Source organism: Octopus bimaculoides, chromosome 5, assembly GCF_046866305.1.
Source record: "Octopus bimaculoides isolate indiv1 chromosome 5, ASM4686630v1, whole genome shotgun sequence".
NCBI lineage: Eukaryota > Metazoa > Mollusca > Cephalopoda > Octopoda > Octopodidae > Octopus > Octopus bimaculoides.
The window spans coordinates 63,787,488-63,805,049 of NC_142932.1; the positions used below are offsets into that span (position 1 = coordinate 63,787,488).

The following is a 17,562-nucleotide window of genomic DNA, read 5'->3' on the forward strand; positions in this document are numbered from 1 at the left end:
ATATAAAGATTTGAATAACACCTGCGTTTAACTTCATTTATTTATTCATCTATGTGATAAAAAAAACATTTCACCAAGACCTGGAATTTCTACCTTTATAAGTAGGCTGTTACATCCGTGGTACTTGTATGAATTTTTGCTACCCTGGTAACTATTTATTTATTTTTTCTGTATTATTTGTAAACATTGAAAAAATACACATATATTTATATATATACATATATATATATGCATGTAAACACACACACAATCTCACCAGTCTTACACATGCAAACTCATCAAAACTTGAAGTTGGATGGAACCAAATGAAACTGTTTTAAATAATACACACATACACAAACATATGCTTATATGTAAAATCATTATCCTCATCAATTAATGTCAGTTTTCTATGCTAGTATGATTTTGACAGTTTGACAGAATCCACCAAGCTGGAGGACTGCATTGAGCTCCAGTGTCTGTTCTGGCATAGTTTCAATGGCTGGATTCTCTTCCTAGTGCCATCCACTTTACAGTGATCTAGGTGATTTTTTTTTGTGACACCAGTGCTTGTGATGTCTCTAAGTAACTTACAAGACAAAGTAAAAGAAGAAGCCACCTCAACTAAGTGAGATTGTGATAGAGAGGGAGGTGGCTTTATGCCTGGTATTGAGAGACTACAGTATGACAGAGGGACAAGCACATCTGTCTTGCTATAAAAGAGATACAAGGCTACCTTGCATTATACAGAAATAGGTGGGAGAAGCTGGAAAGAAGTTAACTGATGTTGGTGATGAGACGTCAGAGTGAACTCTCAAGTTACAAGATTAGTATAAGACAGAATATGAGGATCAGGAGGAGTGGCAGAATAAGTTCAGAAGAGTGTGGTAGGCAGTTAGAGATGGGAGGTAGAAGTTAATGTAGAGTACAATGTACTAGGGTGGAGGTTAATCGATAGTATAGAAGAGAAGGGAAAAGAAATAGCTCAGGAAGGAGCTATACAGGAGGTAACAATACAGGAGGGATGGACAGCAAGAGTATAATAAATTTGTAAGTAGGTCAGAAAAAGGGGAGAATCTGTGTCAGGTGGGGTGGATGATAGAGTGGAGGAAGAGAGAGAGAGAGAGAGAGAGAGAGAGAGAGAGAGAGAGAGAGAGAGAGAGAGAGAGAGAGAGATGTACATAGACAGAGATGGTAATCAGAAGGACATAGTGGTAGCAATAGTGAGTGAGAGACAAAGGTGGGGGAGGCATCAACATCAGATATGAGAAAGTGTTGAGAGTGATAGTAAATATGAATAGGTATTAAAGATCAGGTATGGTGGTCCTAAGATGTAGCTCAGAAGAGAGGGAGAGAAACCTGGAGGCACAGAAAGTTGGAAAAAGGGGAAAATAAAGTGGGAAGGAATGATATAGAGAAAAGAAATGGATTCTAAAGGAATTGGTTCATTAGGAAGTGTGTGTGTGTGTGTGTGTGTGTGTGTGTGTGTGTGTGTGTGTGTGTGTGTGTGTGTGTGTGTGTGTGTGTGTGTGAGGGGGGTGATAACAAGTAACACAAAGGAGAAGAAATATGAGCAGACTGCTGTCATATGATTACAACAGCTAATATTGCCACTGTTAGGAGAGTGATAAAGGGGTGTGTGTTAGGAAAATGAAAGATGAAAAAGCTTGATGGGGATAGATTGGGTGCAGAAGCAAGACCAAGTAGTGGGTGAACAGACATAAACATAAGGTTTTTAGGATCTCACTTTTGCTGTACAAACACCAATATCATACAATTGGTCTTTTACTCTGAGGTAGAGACATTTTGTTATTGACAGAGTTAATAACTTCCTGAACTTTCTCCTATTCTTATTCAAGCAACTATACTTTCAAACATTCTCCTCCAGTGTTAATTAGGTTACCAAGGCAATGGAAATGGTCTACTACATTTAGGGAACCTCCAGGGTATGTGAGAAAATCTATTTACTGTGTTTACTGCTACAGCACATCTGCCATATACAAAGTTTACTTTCTCTGTTAGCTTACCTGTGATTCCATAATACCTCTTGTGTATGTATAACCTACACAGGGGACACCATATGGTTTGCCTAACTTTGTTTTCCTATGTATCAAGCAGGGCCATTTAGCTGAAGTAAGTAAAGTCCTGGCTGTTTTCCTGCATACTAGAACTTTTATCTTTGTTACATTCACTTTAAGGCCTGCTGATTCCAGGTTTTGCTTCTACATATAGAATTCCTTTTCTATTTCTGTCACAGATTCCACAATAAGAATGAAATTCAGCAAATTCCTGAGGGAACTGGTCTTAAACTCCTTTGTTATGGTCAGGATGACTTTGATGAACAGGAAAGACTAAAAATTGAGTTGCTGTATTCATTGCTAACACTCACTTAACTTAGAGCATCCCTGTACATAACTTGTATGGCTCTCACAAGTTATTTGTATACCTTTAGTTTCCTGAGACCACCTGATCACAGTCTGAGGGATATTGTAGAAGGCTTTTTCCAGGTTGACAAATGCCAAGTACATTGACTTACTTTCAGCTAAATACTTCTCTTGTAGCTGTCTTACTAGAAAATGGGTATCAATAGTACTTTTCCCTGACACAAAAGTAAACCGAATTTCATCTAGACTAATTCTTTTCCTAATTAATGGGGTGATATAACTTTGTAGCTCTCACAACTTGGTCCAGAAATTTGATACCGCTGTAATTACTTCTATCGGAGGCATCTTCTTTACTCTTGTGATCATTGGCTATAATGCTACTGCACCAGTTGTTCATTATAACACCTTCTTGTACAACCTGATTAACTATACAAGAGACTAAGATATTACTCTGCCAGATATTTTAAGCATCCTAGCAGTGAATCCTGATGGACTAGATGGCTTTCCCTGCCTTTATATTCTTAATTGCTTTTTCTATCATACTGCCGTCAACTAGGAGAGCTGGTTTCTCTGCCGGGTCCACATTGGGAAGACCCTTTTATTCTCATGCATTCTCAGTCTTCAGTAACCTTTCATAGCTGCACTGCCATGCCTCTTTCTTTTCAGAATTGTGTAAGTGTACCATTATCATGCACGCACACACACACTTCTAACTTCCAATATCTTGATTCTCCCTGATACACTATCTTGCAATCAGGAACACCTCATGCTGGTGATCTTCATACTGTAGAACATTGAGAAACTTCTCACTTTTTACATCTATCTTTGCTATGTAAACCTGATGCTTATCTCCTCTTCTAGCTACCTAGTATAATTCTTTGCTTTCATATTTGTAGTCTTTGCAGCTTTCATTTTTCTAGTCTTTCCAAGTCTATCTTTTCACATTTATAGCTCTATCAATCTCATTTTTCCCCTACTATATTACTGGCTGGGACTTTGCACCTATCATAGTGGCCCTCAATAGGTTTTCCCATTGGAACTTCCAGATGTCATCTGTGCTAAATGTCTCTATCATATCCTATTTTTGTCAAATGCTTCAACATGAACATTTCTAAATTTCTGACTTTAAGCTTTTATATCTTCTTTTCCACATTGGTTTGTGCCTCTGGGTCAATCTAGCTCTAAGTCACTAACTTATGTTGTGTTGTACATTCTTCACTAGGGAAAGATTTTGTGTCCACAAAAATCTGTCTATTGTGCTTTCTAGTGAAAATGTAGTCAGTTTGGCCTGTATGCCTACCAGAATGATAGGTGATCAGTTGGATTGGTTGAAGCTGGTGTTGCAGCTCATCAAGTATTTGCATCATAGAACTCCAGAACTTCATTCCTTCTTCATTTCTCAAAGTCATAACCTCTACATATACCCTAAAATCCAATGAGATGCTGCCCAACATACCTGTTGAAGTCATCAGCCACAATCATAAGGTATTGTCATTTGTCATTGTGGTAATCTAAAAAAAAAAGGGCTTTGTAAATTAGTCCATCTGTTCATCTGTCAGTCCAGCGTGTGAAGCACTGTTACATTATCCAAGACCAGTATCAGCTTCACTATCTTCTCACATACTCTTACTAGTTCAATTACATAACCCATTTCTTAACCAAAAGTATGCCTACACCACCCACTTCATCATTGCCTTTGTTTCTACCTTTGTTCCTTGCCCATAAGGAGTCTAGCTGAGGCTCCCCTCCATCTTATGTCTTGCACATAGTTCACATCTACATGCCTCTGTTCTAGCATTTCAATAGTCTCACCACACCTATCTTTCATTGTGGTGGATCTAATGCTGTGAACTTGATAGGAAGAGAAGAAGGTTAGTCAGGAGAAAAGAAGATCTGAGCAAACACTTGCCTGCTAGCAGAGCGGTCTTGTACATGTCCAATTAAACAATTATTACTCAAAGAAGTACAATATTTCAATTCTGCAAACCAACAGGGGCAAACATCAGCAAGATGAAAGGAGGGGAGAGGAAGAAAAGGGTAAAAGGGTAAGTGGGGACTTTCTGGCTAGCTAGATGAAAGGAGAGAATAAAGAGTGCATAGCAATGGAAAAATGGTGAAAGTGAGTGCCTGCATGCACCCATCCCAATATGTTTCATTTCTTTATATGTAGGCATTATACGCACACACATGCCATTCACCATGTCGTAGTAGGTGACTAACCTCTCTCACTATTTTTTCAATAAACATGGTGCCACTCAGAGTAGGATGTGTTAATGTACATGGTCTGGGGTCAGCTTGGAATCAAGGTCACTTGTTCAATGACCTGATATCACTTGACTTAGATGTCGGACAAACCAATAACAACAGCTGAGATACAAGAAGTATAGAGTGGTTGCATAAGGGATACATCACCTGGGTTGGATGGTCTCCTGTATGTATTTTATCATTATATGCCAGATCCATTTGCTAATCTCCTGATGAACACCTATTGCAAAATGAGAGAATTCCCAGTTCTGTGAATTGGGGTGTATTAATGTTGATGAGAAAGGATGCCAACATAGGGGATGATGCTATATCCCCTTCTATTTCATCAAATGCTTCGAGTATAAAAAAACGATATCACAGTAATAGAGTCAGACACCATGGAAGTTCAGATAATAGATTCCATGCTAAAGGAACATGAAGCAATAGTAGAAGTGAAAATAAATCTGAACAAATTAGTAGGGCTGTGGCTTAGCACTTGGAGAGGCAAGACTATGCCATTGAACAGCATAGTAGATCACTGGACAGATGGACTGGTGAAATTGCTTGGGGTCTGGTTTGTTCCTGACTTTTGGTGGACAAAATTATGATGAGATTACAAGCGAGATAGTCAACATCACTCGAAAATGGGCTAAGAAGAAACTATCCCTGAAAAGTTGAGCAGAAGTGGTGAATGCCTACATTGCCTCTGTAATAACTTACTGCCTGACCATTATGCCTTGCCTCAGTCCATACTTAGCTAGACAAGAACACTTAATTTTTTACTTCCTGTAAAAAGCACATATTCCACTGATCAGGTGGTCCATCTGCTACCAGTGACCTTTGGAGAGTAGGCTTTGCATGTCATGGCTACTGATGTACAGACATGCACTAAGGCTATGTTACCAACAGAATTTCCAGGATACTGAGTCAATGTGGTTTTCATTTATAAGACATATCTTTCTGCAGTACATCTTTGACAGAGCTGCAGTCCTAGGTTAAGAAAAGGCCAAAATTGGGTACATAGCAGCTGGAATGTTGTCAAGCACTTGCCACCCTCTACTTATCTGGCAATGTGGGCAGTGGAAATTCTACATTAGCAGTAAATCAAAATTTAATGGCAGGCAAGAGCACTGATGTTCTTACCCACCTCTAGTTAAAACTCTTGGTATCAACTAGATGGTCTGCTTCAACAGACTTCCAGGCTGGAAACTACTATGGATAGCTTCCATGAATCTCTGGCTTGGCAGTGCTACAAGGGAGCACTGTCAGCTTGAAATAAACTTGACAGTCATGGAAGTGTCACCAGGCAGAACTGCCTGGGATACACGCAGAGTAATGAAACCATGCTACACACACTCATATTGCACAACCACTGCTGTCATATGTAGGACAAATCCAACTATCAGCCAAATTCATTGTAAAGATCATCCCACTTCCTACCTTTAACTGGGCAGACCAGGCAGTGTTCCTGTCGAGCAGCTATGATGAAAGAAGCTGTGTGGTGGATGAGGATGAAAGGATTGGAGAAAAACACCTTCCTCTTCAATCAAGCCCTCATTGATTTTCAAAAGTTCTACATGGAAAGGAAACTGAGGGTGGAGGGGGAAGTGCTCTCTACCAGTGAATTTGTTTGTGAAAGGTGGGTGACCACAGCAAAAATGGTTAGGGTGAATTGGACCCACTCTAAGTATGCAACTGTAGATTGGAGGACAACAGTTGGGTAGGGGCTCATGTCTTTGGAGATTATAGTAATCCTGGATCTGTGGAGTTTCTTGATTGGCTTTAGGTGAAGGTTCTCTTGTATCAGGAGGACTGCCTCATTTATGTGTTCACATTGTAGATTATATATATTTTTAACTCATTTCACTGTCTTTTCCCTTTCATTCCTCTCATCTTTCATGTAAACCCCCACACAAATTGTAGACTGACGTTGTAATGTCACCGTCATCTATACCTCTGTGGTAAATAAAAGAAATCATTATTATCATTAATTAATTCATTAATACACATACAATCCATAGAAGGAATTAATAATGTCAAAAGCTTGGCATGGAGTACCAACAAGTGTATGACATCCCATTTTGAAGGCAACCTCAATGCAATTAAAGAACAAAAGATCCCCATGTACATATAGCATAAAAAGCAGAAAACAAATGTAGGCTGTACAAGACCAAAACTGAAGGCACCAACTACATTGTTGCCAAATAAAAGAGAATGCCTTCCACATAATATCTTCCCATGAGGCATGATGCAGTGACCAGAACAGTCTGGAACAGGATAACAAAAAAGAAAACACATATAGAAGTTGATTAATAGGTCAAAATAACACTGGTTGAACTTAAAAATTAAAACAGCCACCAAATTAAAACACAACCATCCAGATACTGTTGAGTGAGATCACAAAGAGAAGATATGTTCTGTTGTGGAAAGCAGCTATCTTGTGGTTGGAAGAATACACGATAAAGATGACATCTATGGATAAGGAGTTTGCAAATCCAGTACCCAAGATACACTTTCAGTTTCGTATCTATTATTATTGGAGCAACAGTATACATACCAACCTGTCTGGAGCAAAGTATGGCTGAACTTGGGTTCTTGGGAAGAGAACCCAAGTCCTTAATTCATACACTACAAATGATCATGACATCTGCGAGTATAAAAATCTGCAACACCTTCTTAAGATTTGAAGGATGATGTACAAAACAAGATGCTTTCCTTTACAACCTTGCAAAGAAACAGGAGGCTAGTCAAAATTCATAAATTAAAAAGAAAAAGAGAACATAGATACATGTACCCCCCCCCCCCCCACACACACACACAATTGAGCTATGACCCTTTCTGTGACTTTCATCATCTGGTCCAGCAATTTGATGCCTCAATAATTATTTCTGGCTATAATGCTGCTACACCAGTCACTGGGTATGACTCCCTCGGGGAAAACCTGATTAACTATATGGGTGACCAAGTCATATCCCACTCCACTAGATATTCTAAGCCTCTCAGAGGTGATTCCTGATGGGATGGGAGCTTTCCCTGTTTTCATATCTTTAGCTGCTTTATCTCTCAAGCTACTGTCAATTCTCCTGCCATGCATTCTCTACATTTAGCAGCCTTTTATAATGGCATTTCCAAACCTCTTGCTTTGCAGAATGACTAAATGCGAGTGAGCCATCATCCATGCAGACACATTTCTCTCCTATGACAACATGATTTTCTCTCACACACTGTCTTGCAATCTGAAACACTTCAAGTCTCTGGTTCTCATGCCACAGAACAATGGCAAACTTCTTTTCTGCTTCTCCTCTGGCTAAATATGCCTGTTTCCTAGCCTCCCTTTTGGCTATCTGATACAGTTATCTGTTACCACCACACTTCCAGTCCTTCTAGACCTGTTTCTTTTCTCTAATGGCTCTGTTAACTACACTGTTCCACCACCGTGTCACCTTAGGTCAAGAAGGAACTTTGCACCAGCCACACATTTGGTCAGTGGCCCTCAAGAGGTTGTCCTCTGGTTGTTCTCCATGTTATATGTCACTATATCCTCCTTTTCTTTTCACCAAATGCTTTAAGTAACATGTCTCTAAATTGCTGACCATTCAGAGGATCCTTAAGCTTCCAGTTGTCTGCTCAGCAGCCTTTTAGTCCTGAATCTGAAGTCGCTAACAACTAACCTATGTTGAGGAGTGCATTCTTCACCTGAGAAAGTTTTGGCATTTATAAGCAGCTACCTTCCCCATTTTCTAGCAAGAACGTAATCAGTCTAGCTAGTGTGCCCACCAGATTGATGAATAGGTGATTAGTAAGTTTCCTGAAGTTAGTATTGCAGATCACAAGGTCATTTGCATCACAGAACTCCAGTAGTCTGGTACCCTCCTCATTACAGGAGCTGAATCTGTTGCCCACCATCGCCATTGAAATTGCTAGCCACAAAGAGAAGGTCATTGTCATTTGTCAATAAAGTGGTCTGTAAAAGGGTGTCATAAAATTGGTCTTTCTGTTCATCAGGTAGGCTCAATTGAGGGGCATAAGCCAAGATAATAGTTGCTGTTCCTCTTTGCAAAACTAGTCTGAGCTCAAGTATTCTATCACACACTCTCACTATCATGATTACCTTATCAGCCCCTTTTATACCCACACTACCAACCCCATCACTGTTCCCAACTCAGAAGATTCTATACCTATGCTTTTTGCCTGTGAGGAACCTGGCAGAACCCCCTCTCCACCTTACTTCTTGGATGCAATACACATCTACATGTTTCTATTCAAGCATATCCAACAATCTCACCAAGACCTACCTTTCAATGTACCCACATTGAGTGTGCTAACTCTAAGGGTGTGGAAGGTGTGGGCCAAAAGGACACAGGAATGGGGAACAGCATTTTGTATCTGAAACGAAAGCTTGTATGTACAAGACATATCATCTAAGTTCAAATAGGTCTGAACCTGCATTTACTTCACCATCATTCATTTGATTCACACTTGCCATGTTTACCAGGAGATAGACCACTAGATAGAAGTGGGAGAGAGAGCACATTCTGTATAGGTTTCCAGTAGAGGTTCTAGGAGAAAGACTTCTGATATAGGTGGAGGGGAGGATTGGGCAGGTGTACCAAAGCAAAATAGCATTTAAAAAATGCAACATTAGTTTTAGAAAAATCACTTTAAAAATATTTTGAAAAAGTTTAAAAATGTGAAAAAATCACAGAAACTGAAAGATTTGGTATTAGTCGTCGTCGTCGTTTAACGTCCGCTTTCCATGATAGCATGGGTTGGACGATTTGACTGAGGACTGGTGAAATCAGATGGCTACACCAAGCTCCAATCTGATTTGGCAGAGTTTCTACAGCTGGATGCCCTTCCTAACGCCAACCACTCAGAGAGTGTAGTGGGTGCTTTTACATGTCACCCGCACGAAGGCCAGTCAGGCGGTACTGGCAACGGCCACGCTCATCTCGCTTGAGAAACCTCATGTGTCACCCGCACAAGAGCCAGCCCAGGGGCACCGGCAACGATCCCGCTCGAAAATCCTACAACAACCCCACACAAGAGCCAGCTCAGGGGCACCGGTAACGATCTCACTCGAAGAAATTCCATGTGTCACCTGCACAAGAGCCAGCCCAGGGGCACTGGCAATGATCTCGGTCGAAAAACCTCATGTGTCACCCACACAAGAGCCAGCCCGGGGGCACCGGCAACAATCCCGCTCGGAAGATTTCATGTGTCGCCCGCACATGAGCCAGTCCAGGGGCACTGGCAATGATCCCGCTCTAAAGATTTCATGTGTCGCCCGCACATGAGCCAGTCCAGGGGCACTGGCAACGGTCTCACTCGAAAATCCTACGACAGTCCCACACAAGAGCCAGTTCAGGGGCACTGGCAACGAACTCACTCGTATAATTTCATGTGTCACCCGCACAAGAGCCAGTCCAGGGGCACTGGCAACGATCTCGCTCGAAATATTTCATGTGTCGCCCACACATGAGCCAGTCCAGGTGCACTGGCAACGATCCCGCTTGAAAGATTTCATGTGTCGCCCGCACATGAGCCAGTCCAGGAGCACTGGCAACGATCCTGCTCGAAAGATTTCATGTGTCGCCCGCACATGAGCCAGTCCAGGGGCACCGGCAACAATCTCACTCGAAAACCTCATGTGTCACCCGCACAAGAGCCAGTCCAGGGGCACTGGCAACGATCTTGCTCGAAATATTTCATGTGTCGCCCGCACATGAGCCAGTCCAGGGGCACCGGCAATGATCCCGCTCGAAACATTTCATGTGTCACCTGCACAAGAGCCAGTCCAGGGGCACTGGCAACGATCTCGCTCAAAAGATATCATGTGTCGCCCGCACATGAGCCAGTCCAGGGGCACTGGCAATGATCCCACTGAAAGATTTCATGTGTCGCCCGCACACGAGGTAGTCCAGGGGCACCGGCAACGATCCCGCTTGAAACATTTCATGTGTCACCCGCACAAGAGCCAGTCTCGGGGCACTGGCAACGATCTCGTTCGAAAGATATCATGTGTCGCCCGCACATGAGCCAGTCCAGGGGCACTGGCAACGATCCCGCTCGAAAGATTTCATGTGTCGCCCGCACATGAGCCAGTATTATATTTTAAAGGCAATAAGAATTAATAAGGAAGACAAAATTTTAATAGTTTCGCACATTGTCCAAATTCAGTCAGATCAAACACATGCCATATTTTCAAGGAGTGACAAAAGCTAACAGGCAGAATATAGCTGTATAGAGAACAAGGATTGATTTAAACAGATAAAATTTAGTGAGTTAGGGGAAGAAGAAGCAAAATGACATGCTACACAAAAGCAAACAGAAATCTGGCAAGTTATTCTCCTCATCATTATTTTATGTTCTAGTTTCCATGCTGACATAGGTTAAACAAGTTGTCATAGTCTGAAAGAAAATAGGACAAAACTGGTTTACAAGCAGGTACAAGTACATCTATATCAAAATAAAATCTGAAAGGATCTACTCTTTTTAAAGTTACTAAATATAAGTAATTGAAAATATAGAAATACTTACCCAATGGACTATTGAAATCTGTTTCAAGATATGTAGGATCAATGTGAAATTTTGCTTCCTGTGTATCACTTCTATCTATGTGCTAAAATAGAAATACATAAAATTCATTAATATATACAAATTTATTTTGCATGAAAATATTGTTATCTAAATTATCAGATCACACATCTGTATTGAGTAAACCATGATAGCCATTAACAGTTACATAAAATTTTATTAAAAGTAGTAATGTTAAAACTCACTTTATGTCAAGTAATTATTCTGAATATATGTGTATATGCCTGTTATTATTTTCAAATAACTGCATGTTTATATGGAAATAAGAGGTGTGCACTAAGCTGTTAACTGATCTTTTGTGATGAAAATAAAAATACAAAAGGGATAGTTTGTTCAACAGATTTTCAATGTATTACACATAATTGTGAAGAAAGCTGAATGAAAAATAGATCTAGCTTCATCAAAAATGTCTGTAAAGCAACATTTATTGGTTTTTGCTACAAGAAATAAAAAATAATATTTGGCTTCATACCTTACTGCAACTTGAAATTATATCCCATAGTTATCTTGCACTAGTTTCTCCAAGATTGATTCTACAACCTTATTAAGTTCTCTGTAACTTACCTTTCCTGCACCTTTGTTAAAAATTAACAGTACTGTGCTCAGCTTGACATCAAATATAACACCTTATAGATATTTCTTGTAGAAAATAAGGAGAGGAGGAAAGAACAATGTCTGAGATGTTTGAAGACTTTCCAGAACAGGTGAGATTGATGTGGTTAATATTAAAATTGAATAACTTTTGGAAGGTGCAGCTGCAGGAAAGATATTTCACGGTGTTGTTGTACTGGAAAAGAACTGGACAAAGTGTTTTGTGTGGGATCTGGGAGGTAAGTCACAACTATTATGTTTACTTTTTATTCTTTAAATTACAATTCAGTATAAAGGACAAAACAAGTGTTGCAAATTAAAGCTTCAAAATAGGGAAACTGTGTGTCCCACTTCTCTGCTATGGTAGTCAACTCTGTTAAGAAAATCTTATAGACTTCTCAAGACCTGCAACTCACAATGACTGTACAGAAAACATAACCACAAAAACAACAATAGCTATACCACCCACCACCACCACCACCACCACCACCAACTACAACAACAATAATAGCAATAATAAAAATAAAACAATCATTGCCATATCCACAAAATCTACAAAATTTAGATCAGAAAATAACAAAAGTAGAAGCAAAGAAAGTAGACAATGCAATATCACAAATAAACACAATAAACAATACCAAAACCAACAAGTTTATTAAAGCAGGAGCAGTTCTTGTGGAATAAATGATAAGCAAAAAAAAAAAAACACAAGAGGGGGAAAAAAGGACAAAGATTCATTCTAAAAGTGAAGACAGGGGCAAAAATAGACCAATTACAAAAAAATGTAGGACATGCTGAGAGATGAAAAAATGGTAACTTAAAAATAGTCAGAAGGACCAACTGGAATGTCTGTACAATATCAAACAAATGGCTTGAAAACAGTTTTTGAGGAAGTGAAATAATGCAGAAAAGCAAAAACTGCTAGAGTAAAATGTTACACAGAATTAAAACAGTACATAGGAAATATGCTCAGATGCAATCAGTCCAAGTTTTACAAAGAATTGGACTATAAGCAGGCAACACAACTTAACCCTGAGAAAGAAAATGAAATAATTCTGAGCAGATATTTGAGAAAGGGAAGAAGTTCACATCAAGAAAGCAGAGTGGATAGAATAGGTTGCAGTAAAAATGCATACTGAAAAGCAATGAAATATTTATTTTGAGGAAGTAATGGTAAAAAATAAGATAAAAAAAAAAGATATGCAGTTGGAAGGTTCATGGCTCAGATGGGGTTCAAGGATTTTGGATAAAAAACTTTGAAGGATTATACTCAAGGATTGCAAGACATTCTAATGAATGCATAGAAAATGGAAGTGTTCCTGAATGGACGACATCCAGTGTTAGATCCTTTTAGTGAAAGATGATGAGAATAATGAAGCCAGTAACAAACAAAGCTTTAACATATGTGCCTCCAATGGGCAAACTTTTGACTGGAGTTATTGTGGAAGAAATATACAACCATCTTGATAGAAGGAACCTTTTACCTAAAAAAAGAGATTTAGAAGAGGGATAATAAGTACAAAATATCAACTACTCATTGACAAAACTGTAATGCTAAGTTGAACTAATTATTGTGTAAATAGATTATTGTAACGCATTTGATATGATACCTCAATCATCATCATCATCATCACCATCATCATCGTTTAACGTCCATCTTCCATGCATGCACAGGTAGGATGAAGAAAAAACTACCCCTGGCTGCTGTGTGTGTTTTGGCAGGGATTTTTACAGCTGGATGCTCTTCCTAACACCAACCACTCTGCAAAGTGGACTCAGTGCTTTTTACATGTCATTAGCACAGATGAAGTTAGTTTTGGAATGATTTTTACAGCTGGATGCTCTTCCAAACACCAACCATGTTACAGTGTGGATTGGATGCATTTAATGTAGCACCAGCAATGGCAGGGTCACCAAGTAACTCGCAAAACAAGGAATTATGAGAGAGGCAGGGCATTTGAGGAGGTGACCCAGTATCAAATGATAAAAGGTTAGAGTGCAACAGAGAAATAGAGAGGCAGAAATAGGTGTCTTGCTACAAAGGAGGTACATAGCCATTCTCACAAGTAACAAGAATGAATGTTGAACCTGGTTAGAAAAATAGGGAGTGTTCTTTTGCTGCCAGCAGAGGTAGTAGTTCCCTGAACTTCCTCCACCCTATTCTTATTGTAGAAACAATACTTTTAGAGCATCTACCATCATTATTAATTTGGTCACTTAAATAACAGAAACTACCTACAACCTCAAGAGAGCCTCCTAGGCATTTAAGAGCGTTTAAGTCCCTCGTGCTCTTAGTACTTACTGTTCCTACACATCTGCCACACATGAGAGCGGCCATATCTGATAACCTTCATACAATTCCACTGCATCTCTTATGCGTCCATAACTTACACTTGGTGCAGCAAATGGAATTCTGTCCCACTCCTTTTCCACATATTGAACAGGGCCATTTGTCAGCTGGAATAAGAGTCTTGTCTCCTTTCTTGCTAACAACAACTTATCAAAAATTATCAAAAATTTCAGAAAATGCTTAGTGAAACCTAATTGTATTCTACAACTAGGCACAAAACAGATCAGATCACAAAAAAACTGTGATCCATTGTTGTCTTAACAAGAAGACTAGGAAAATTGAAAATCCTAACTCAGCACAGGTTGAAAAAGGTTTGGTAGGTGTATGGGGGTTTGAATTGGCATTTAAGAAGGGGCAAATATCTGGGGTCTCTAATAGCAAAATGCCATAGTAAAGAAAATTCAACAATGATGGCTATATACAATTGCTTGTCAGGAAAAAATATCTTCATTCCATCCTATCTGGGGAGATGAATGAATAAAGTTACATTTACAAATGTGTCACCTAAACTTAATATCCTGCATCTCAAGATGATATGGAATGCATGTGGTGATATACTCACCATAAAATTGACCCTGTAACAAAACTGGTCAGTGGTCAGGGTAAAAGTGGAAATACTGGTCACAGTAGAAAATTTCCACAAGATCCCTGACAACAGCTACACGGTGCTCGTGGAGTCCATACATGTGGTGATAGAGGGGGGAAAGGCAAAATGTTAAGTCTGTGAGAGTACCATCAATCAAAAGGATTTCTGCTCTCAATTAAAAAATCTAAACCACCCCTGTTGTCAACATCAAAATTATCAAAAATCAATTTGAGCTTGAAGGAGAAAACAAAGTGCTGATAATCAAAATAAGCATTTTCATTATTACAATAATAATGTCTACTTTAATTGTAACTACTTTTCAGCTCTGCTATCGTCAATGGTGGCAATGTTACTGCCAACACTTAGAATCATCAAATAAATTGTCGGCATCCCCATCGCCTAAGGGGACACTCCTGATAGCTTAGCAGATGAAGCTACATGTCCCAACCTCCCACCTTTGCCTTGCTTTAAATGATTAGATACTTGTTAGATGGAATTCTGAAATCTTCAAAAGTTAATGAGACAATTTTCTTGAAATTAATAATTGCGATGCAGTTTTCATTTCTTTTTCTGTCAAAGTATATGTTCTTCCTGTAGTAGTTCTGGGGTCAAATTTACAAAGAGTGTCCAAATAACCCACTGTTAAAACATCTGACTTTCTAGGATACTGAAATGATGAGGGTCCTATAGGTTCAAGAAAGGTGAGTTTTACTTGTATAGTTTCTGGGTATGTTGCTAGAACCAGTCACTATCATAAATTGCAGCTACAAACCCGTTTATATTCTCAAATTGAATTTTAGTATAATTATCTATTATAGATATTATTTTTACCTTAATTTCTGAAGGGGAGTTTGAGATAAAGCAATGCAACTTTGACCCTGGAATTGTCCTTGTATTTCTAAATCTCTCTCTCTCAATAGATTTTCCTCATTCTGCATTTCATAATTTGAGGAGATAAAATTAATTTCAGGTACGTTTTGCTGACCATAATCATAAAGTTGTCTTGGAGTCATGATTTGTTCATTGAAAAGGCATTGTAAAATTGCCTGAGCTGCCATCTGTTTAATTGTACCTCCTAAGCCAGGGATGGGGAACCTGCAGCCTTAAGGTTGCATGTGGCCTTCTAGGTCAACAAGTGCAGTCTTCTGTAGCCTTTGATGTAAATGTTAATATATATTTTTTAAGACCTTCATTTTTATTGTCTATAGTTTTTATATATAAATTTACAACACACACACATAGATGAGAGGAAAAATAACTGTGTTCAGTGATGTCACTCTCAGAAATTGGAAGCATTTTTCTATGAACCTAATGAATATAAACTTAAAGCAACATGGCTATAAAGGCAACATTTCCTTGTCAGTCACGCCAGCCTAGTGAGAGTGAGTGACTTCACACATGATACATGCAGAGTTCTTGTCTCATCTACCTCCTCACTGTGGTCTGCACTACGTACTACTCAGTTAACTGTAGTCGTGACTAAGTTCATAGTGACTTGTGAGATTGTAAGTCTGAGTTGGTTATAGCTTCATTTGAAAGCGTAAATTCACCAGTACATGCGTTGTTTTGCAGACTTCCTTTTCATCACTGAGACTTAATTAGTAACAATGATCGAATTCATTGCTACTCTGTTAGGCCTACTGCACACTGTTCTAGATAAAACGGTCTTAGATCAGCATCCGAAACCATGTTCTTGGAATCTTGGTCACGACTTTAGTAATTGTCATTGTTTTGATTGAAAATCATCAATATTTAACGTTATTTCTATATTAATTGGATAATGATAAATAATAGTATTAATTACAGAAAAGAATATTATGAATCTAGATGATATTTATTCATGAATGGTAGTGACAATTGCCAAATTCAAGATCAAGAATATGGTTTTGGATGCAGGTTTATCGTATCTTGTCTGAGGTCATTTTTTTCTGGGTCAGTGTGCGACCAGCCTTACTAGTTCATTATCATCCTTTTATTTTTTATTGGTATATCAGAATAAAATCAATTTTCAACCCATAAGTATGTTAAAGAAATTGAAACAAACTTTGAAAGAAGAAAATAGGATCTTCAATGAAGAATGGGAATTACAATATTTTTTAGTGAATAGGTAAAATGTCTTGTTTGTTTTGTGATACCATAATTGTAACGGTTAAGAAATTCTATGCACAGCAGCATTATGCTCTTCATAAAGACAGTAAATATGCCAGATTAAAGGGTGAGTCTTGAAAGATAGCACCGCAGAAACTGAAAGATGGAAAACAAAAGCAAAGACAATTTTTCCTAAGGGAATGGTGTGACAGAAGCCAGCTATAAAGTTGCATATTTGCTTGGTAAAAAAGGTAAACCATTCATCGATTCAGAACTCATAAAGCAATGTATTTTAGAAATGGTAAGATGTATAGATCCAGATAAAGTTAACAAATATAAGGAGGTGCCTCTTTCAAGAAAAACTAATACAGATGGACAGCATGAATTGGCATGTGCTGTAACAGAGCAGCTGAAAAATATAATCCAAAAAGAAACTGTATATTATTCAGTAGCTTTGGCTGAATCGACAGATTCCATTGATTCAGCACAGGTATTGTATTTTATTCGTGCTACAACTGATGATTTTCAATTATATGAAGAATTGCTTGCTTTAGGCACCCTTAAAGGAATGACGCGGGGGATAGATATTTTTAACAACTTCAAAGAGCAATGCCACAAAGTAGGACTAAATATTAGTAATTTGGTAAGTGTGTGCACAGATGGTGCTCCAGCTATGATGGCTATGAAGGATTTATTGCACATCTTAAAAGCTATGAAGGATTTATTGCACATCTTAAAAGAGA

General features: G+C 38.8%; 1 protein-coding gene across 1 annotated transcript in view; it reads right to left on the reverse strand.

Moving 5' to 3' along the window:
* The window catches only part of LOC106869597 (HORMA domain-containing protein 1), a 660,018-nt gene that overhangs the window by 275,030 nt on the left and 367,426 nt on the right, over positions 1 to 17,562 (reverse strand). The window contains exon 12 of the mRNA XM_089352345.1: positions 11,148 to 11,229. Within this exon, the coding sequence (XP_089208471.1) occupies positions 11,148 to 11,229 (82 nt within the window). The remainder of the gene's footprint in view (positions 1 to 11,147; positions 11,230 to 17,562) is intronic.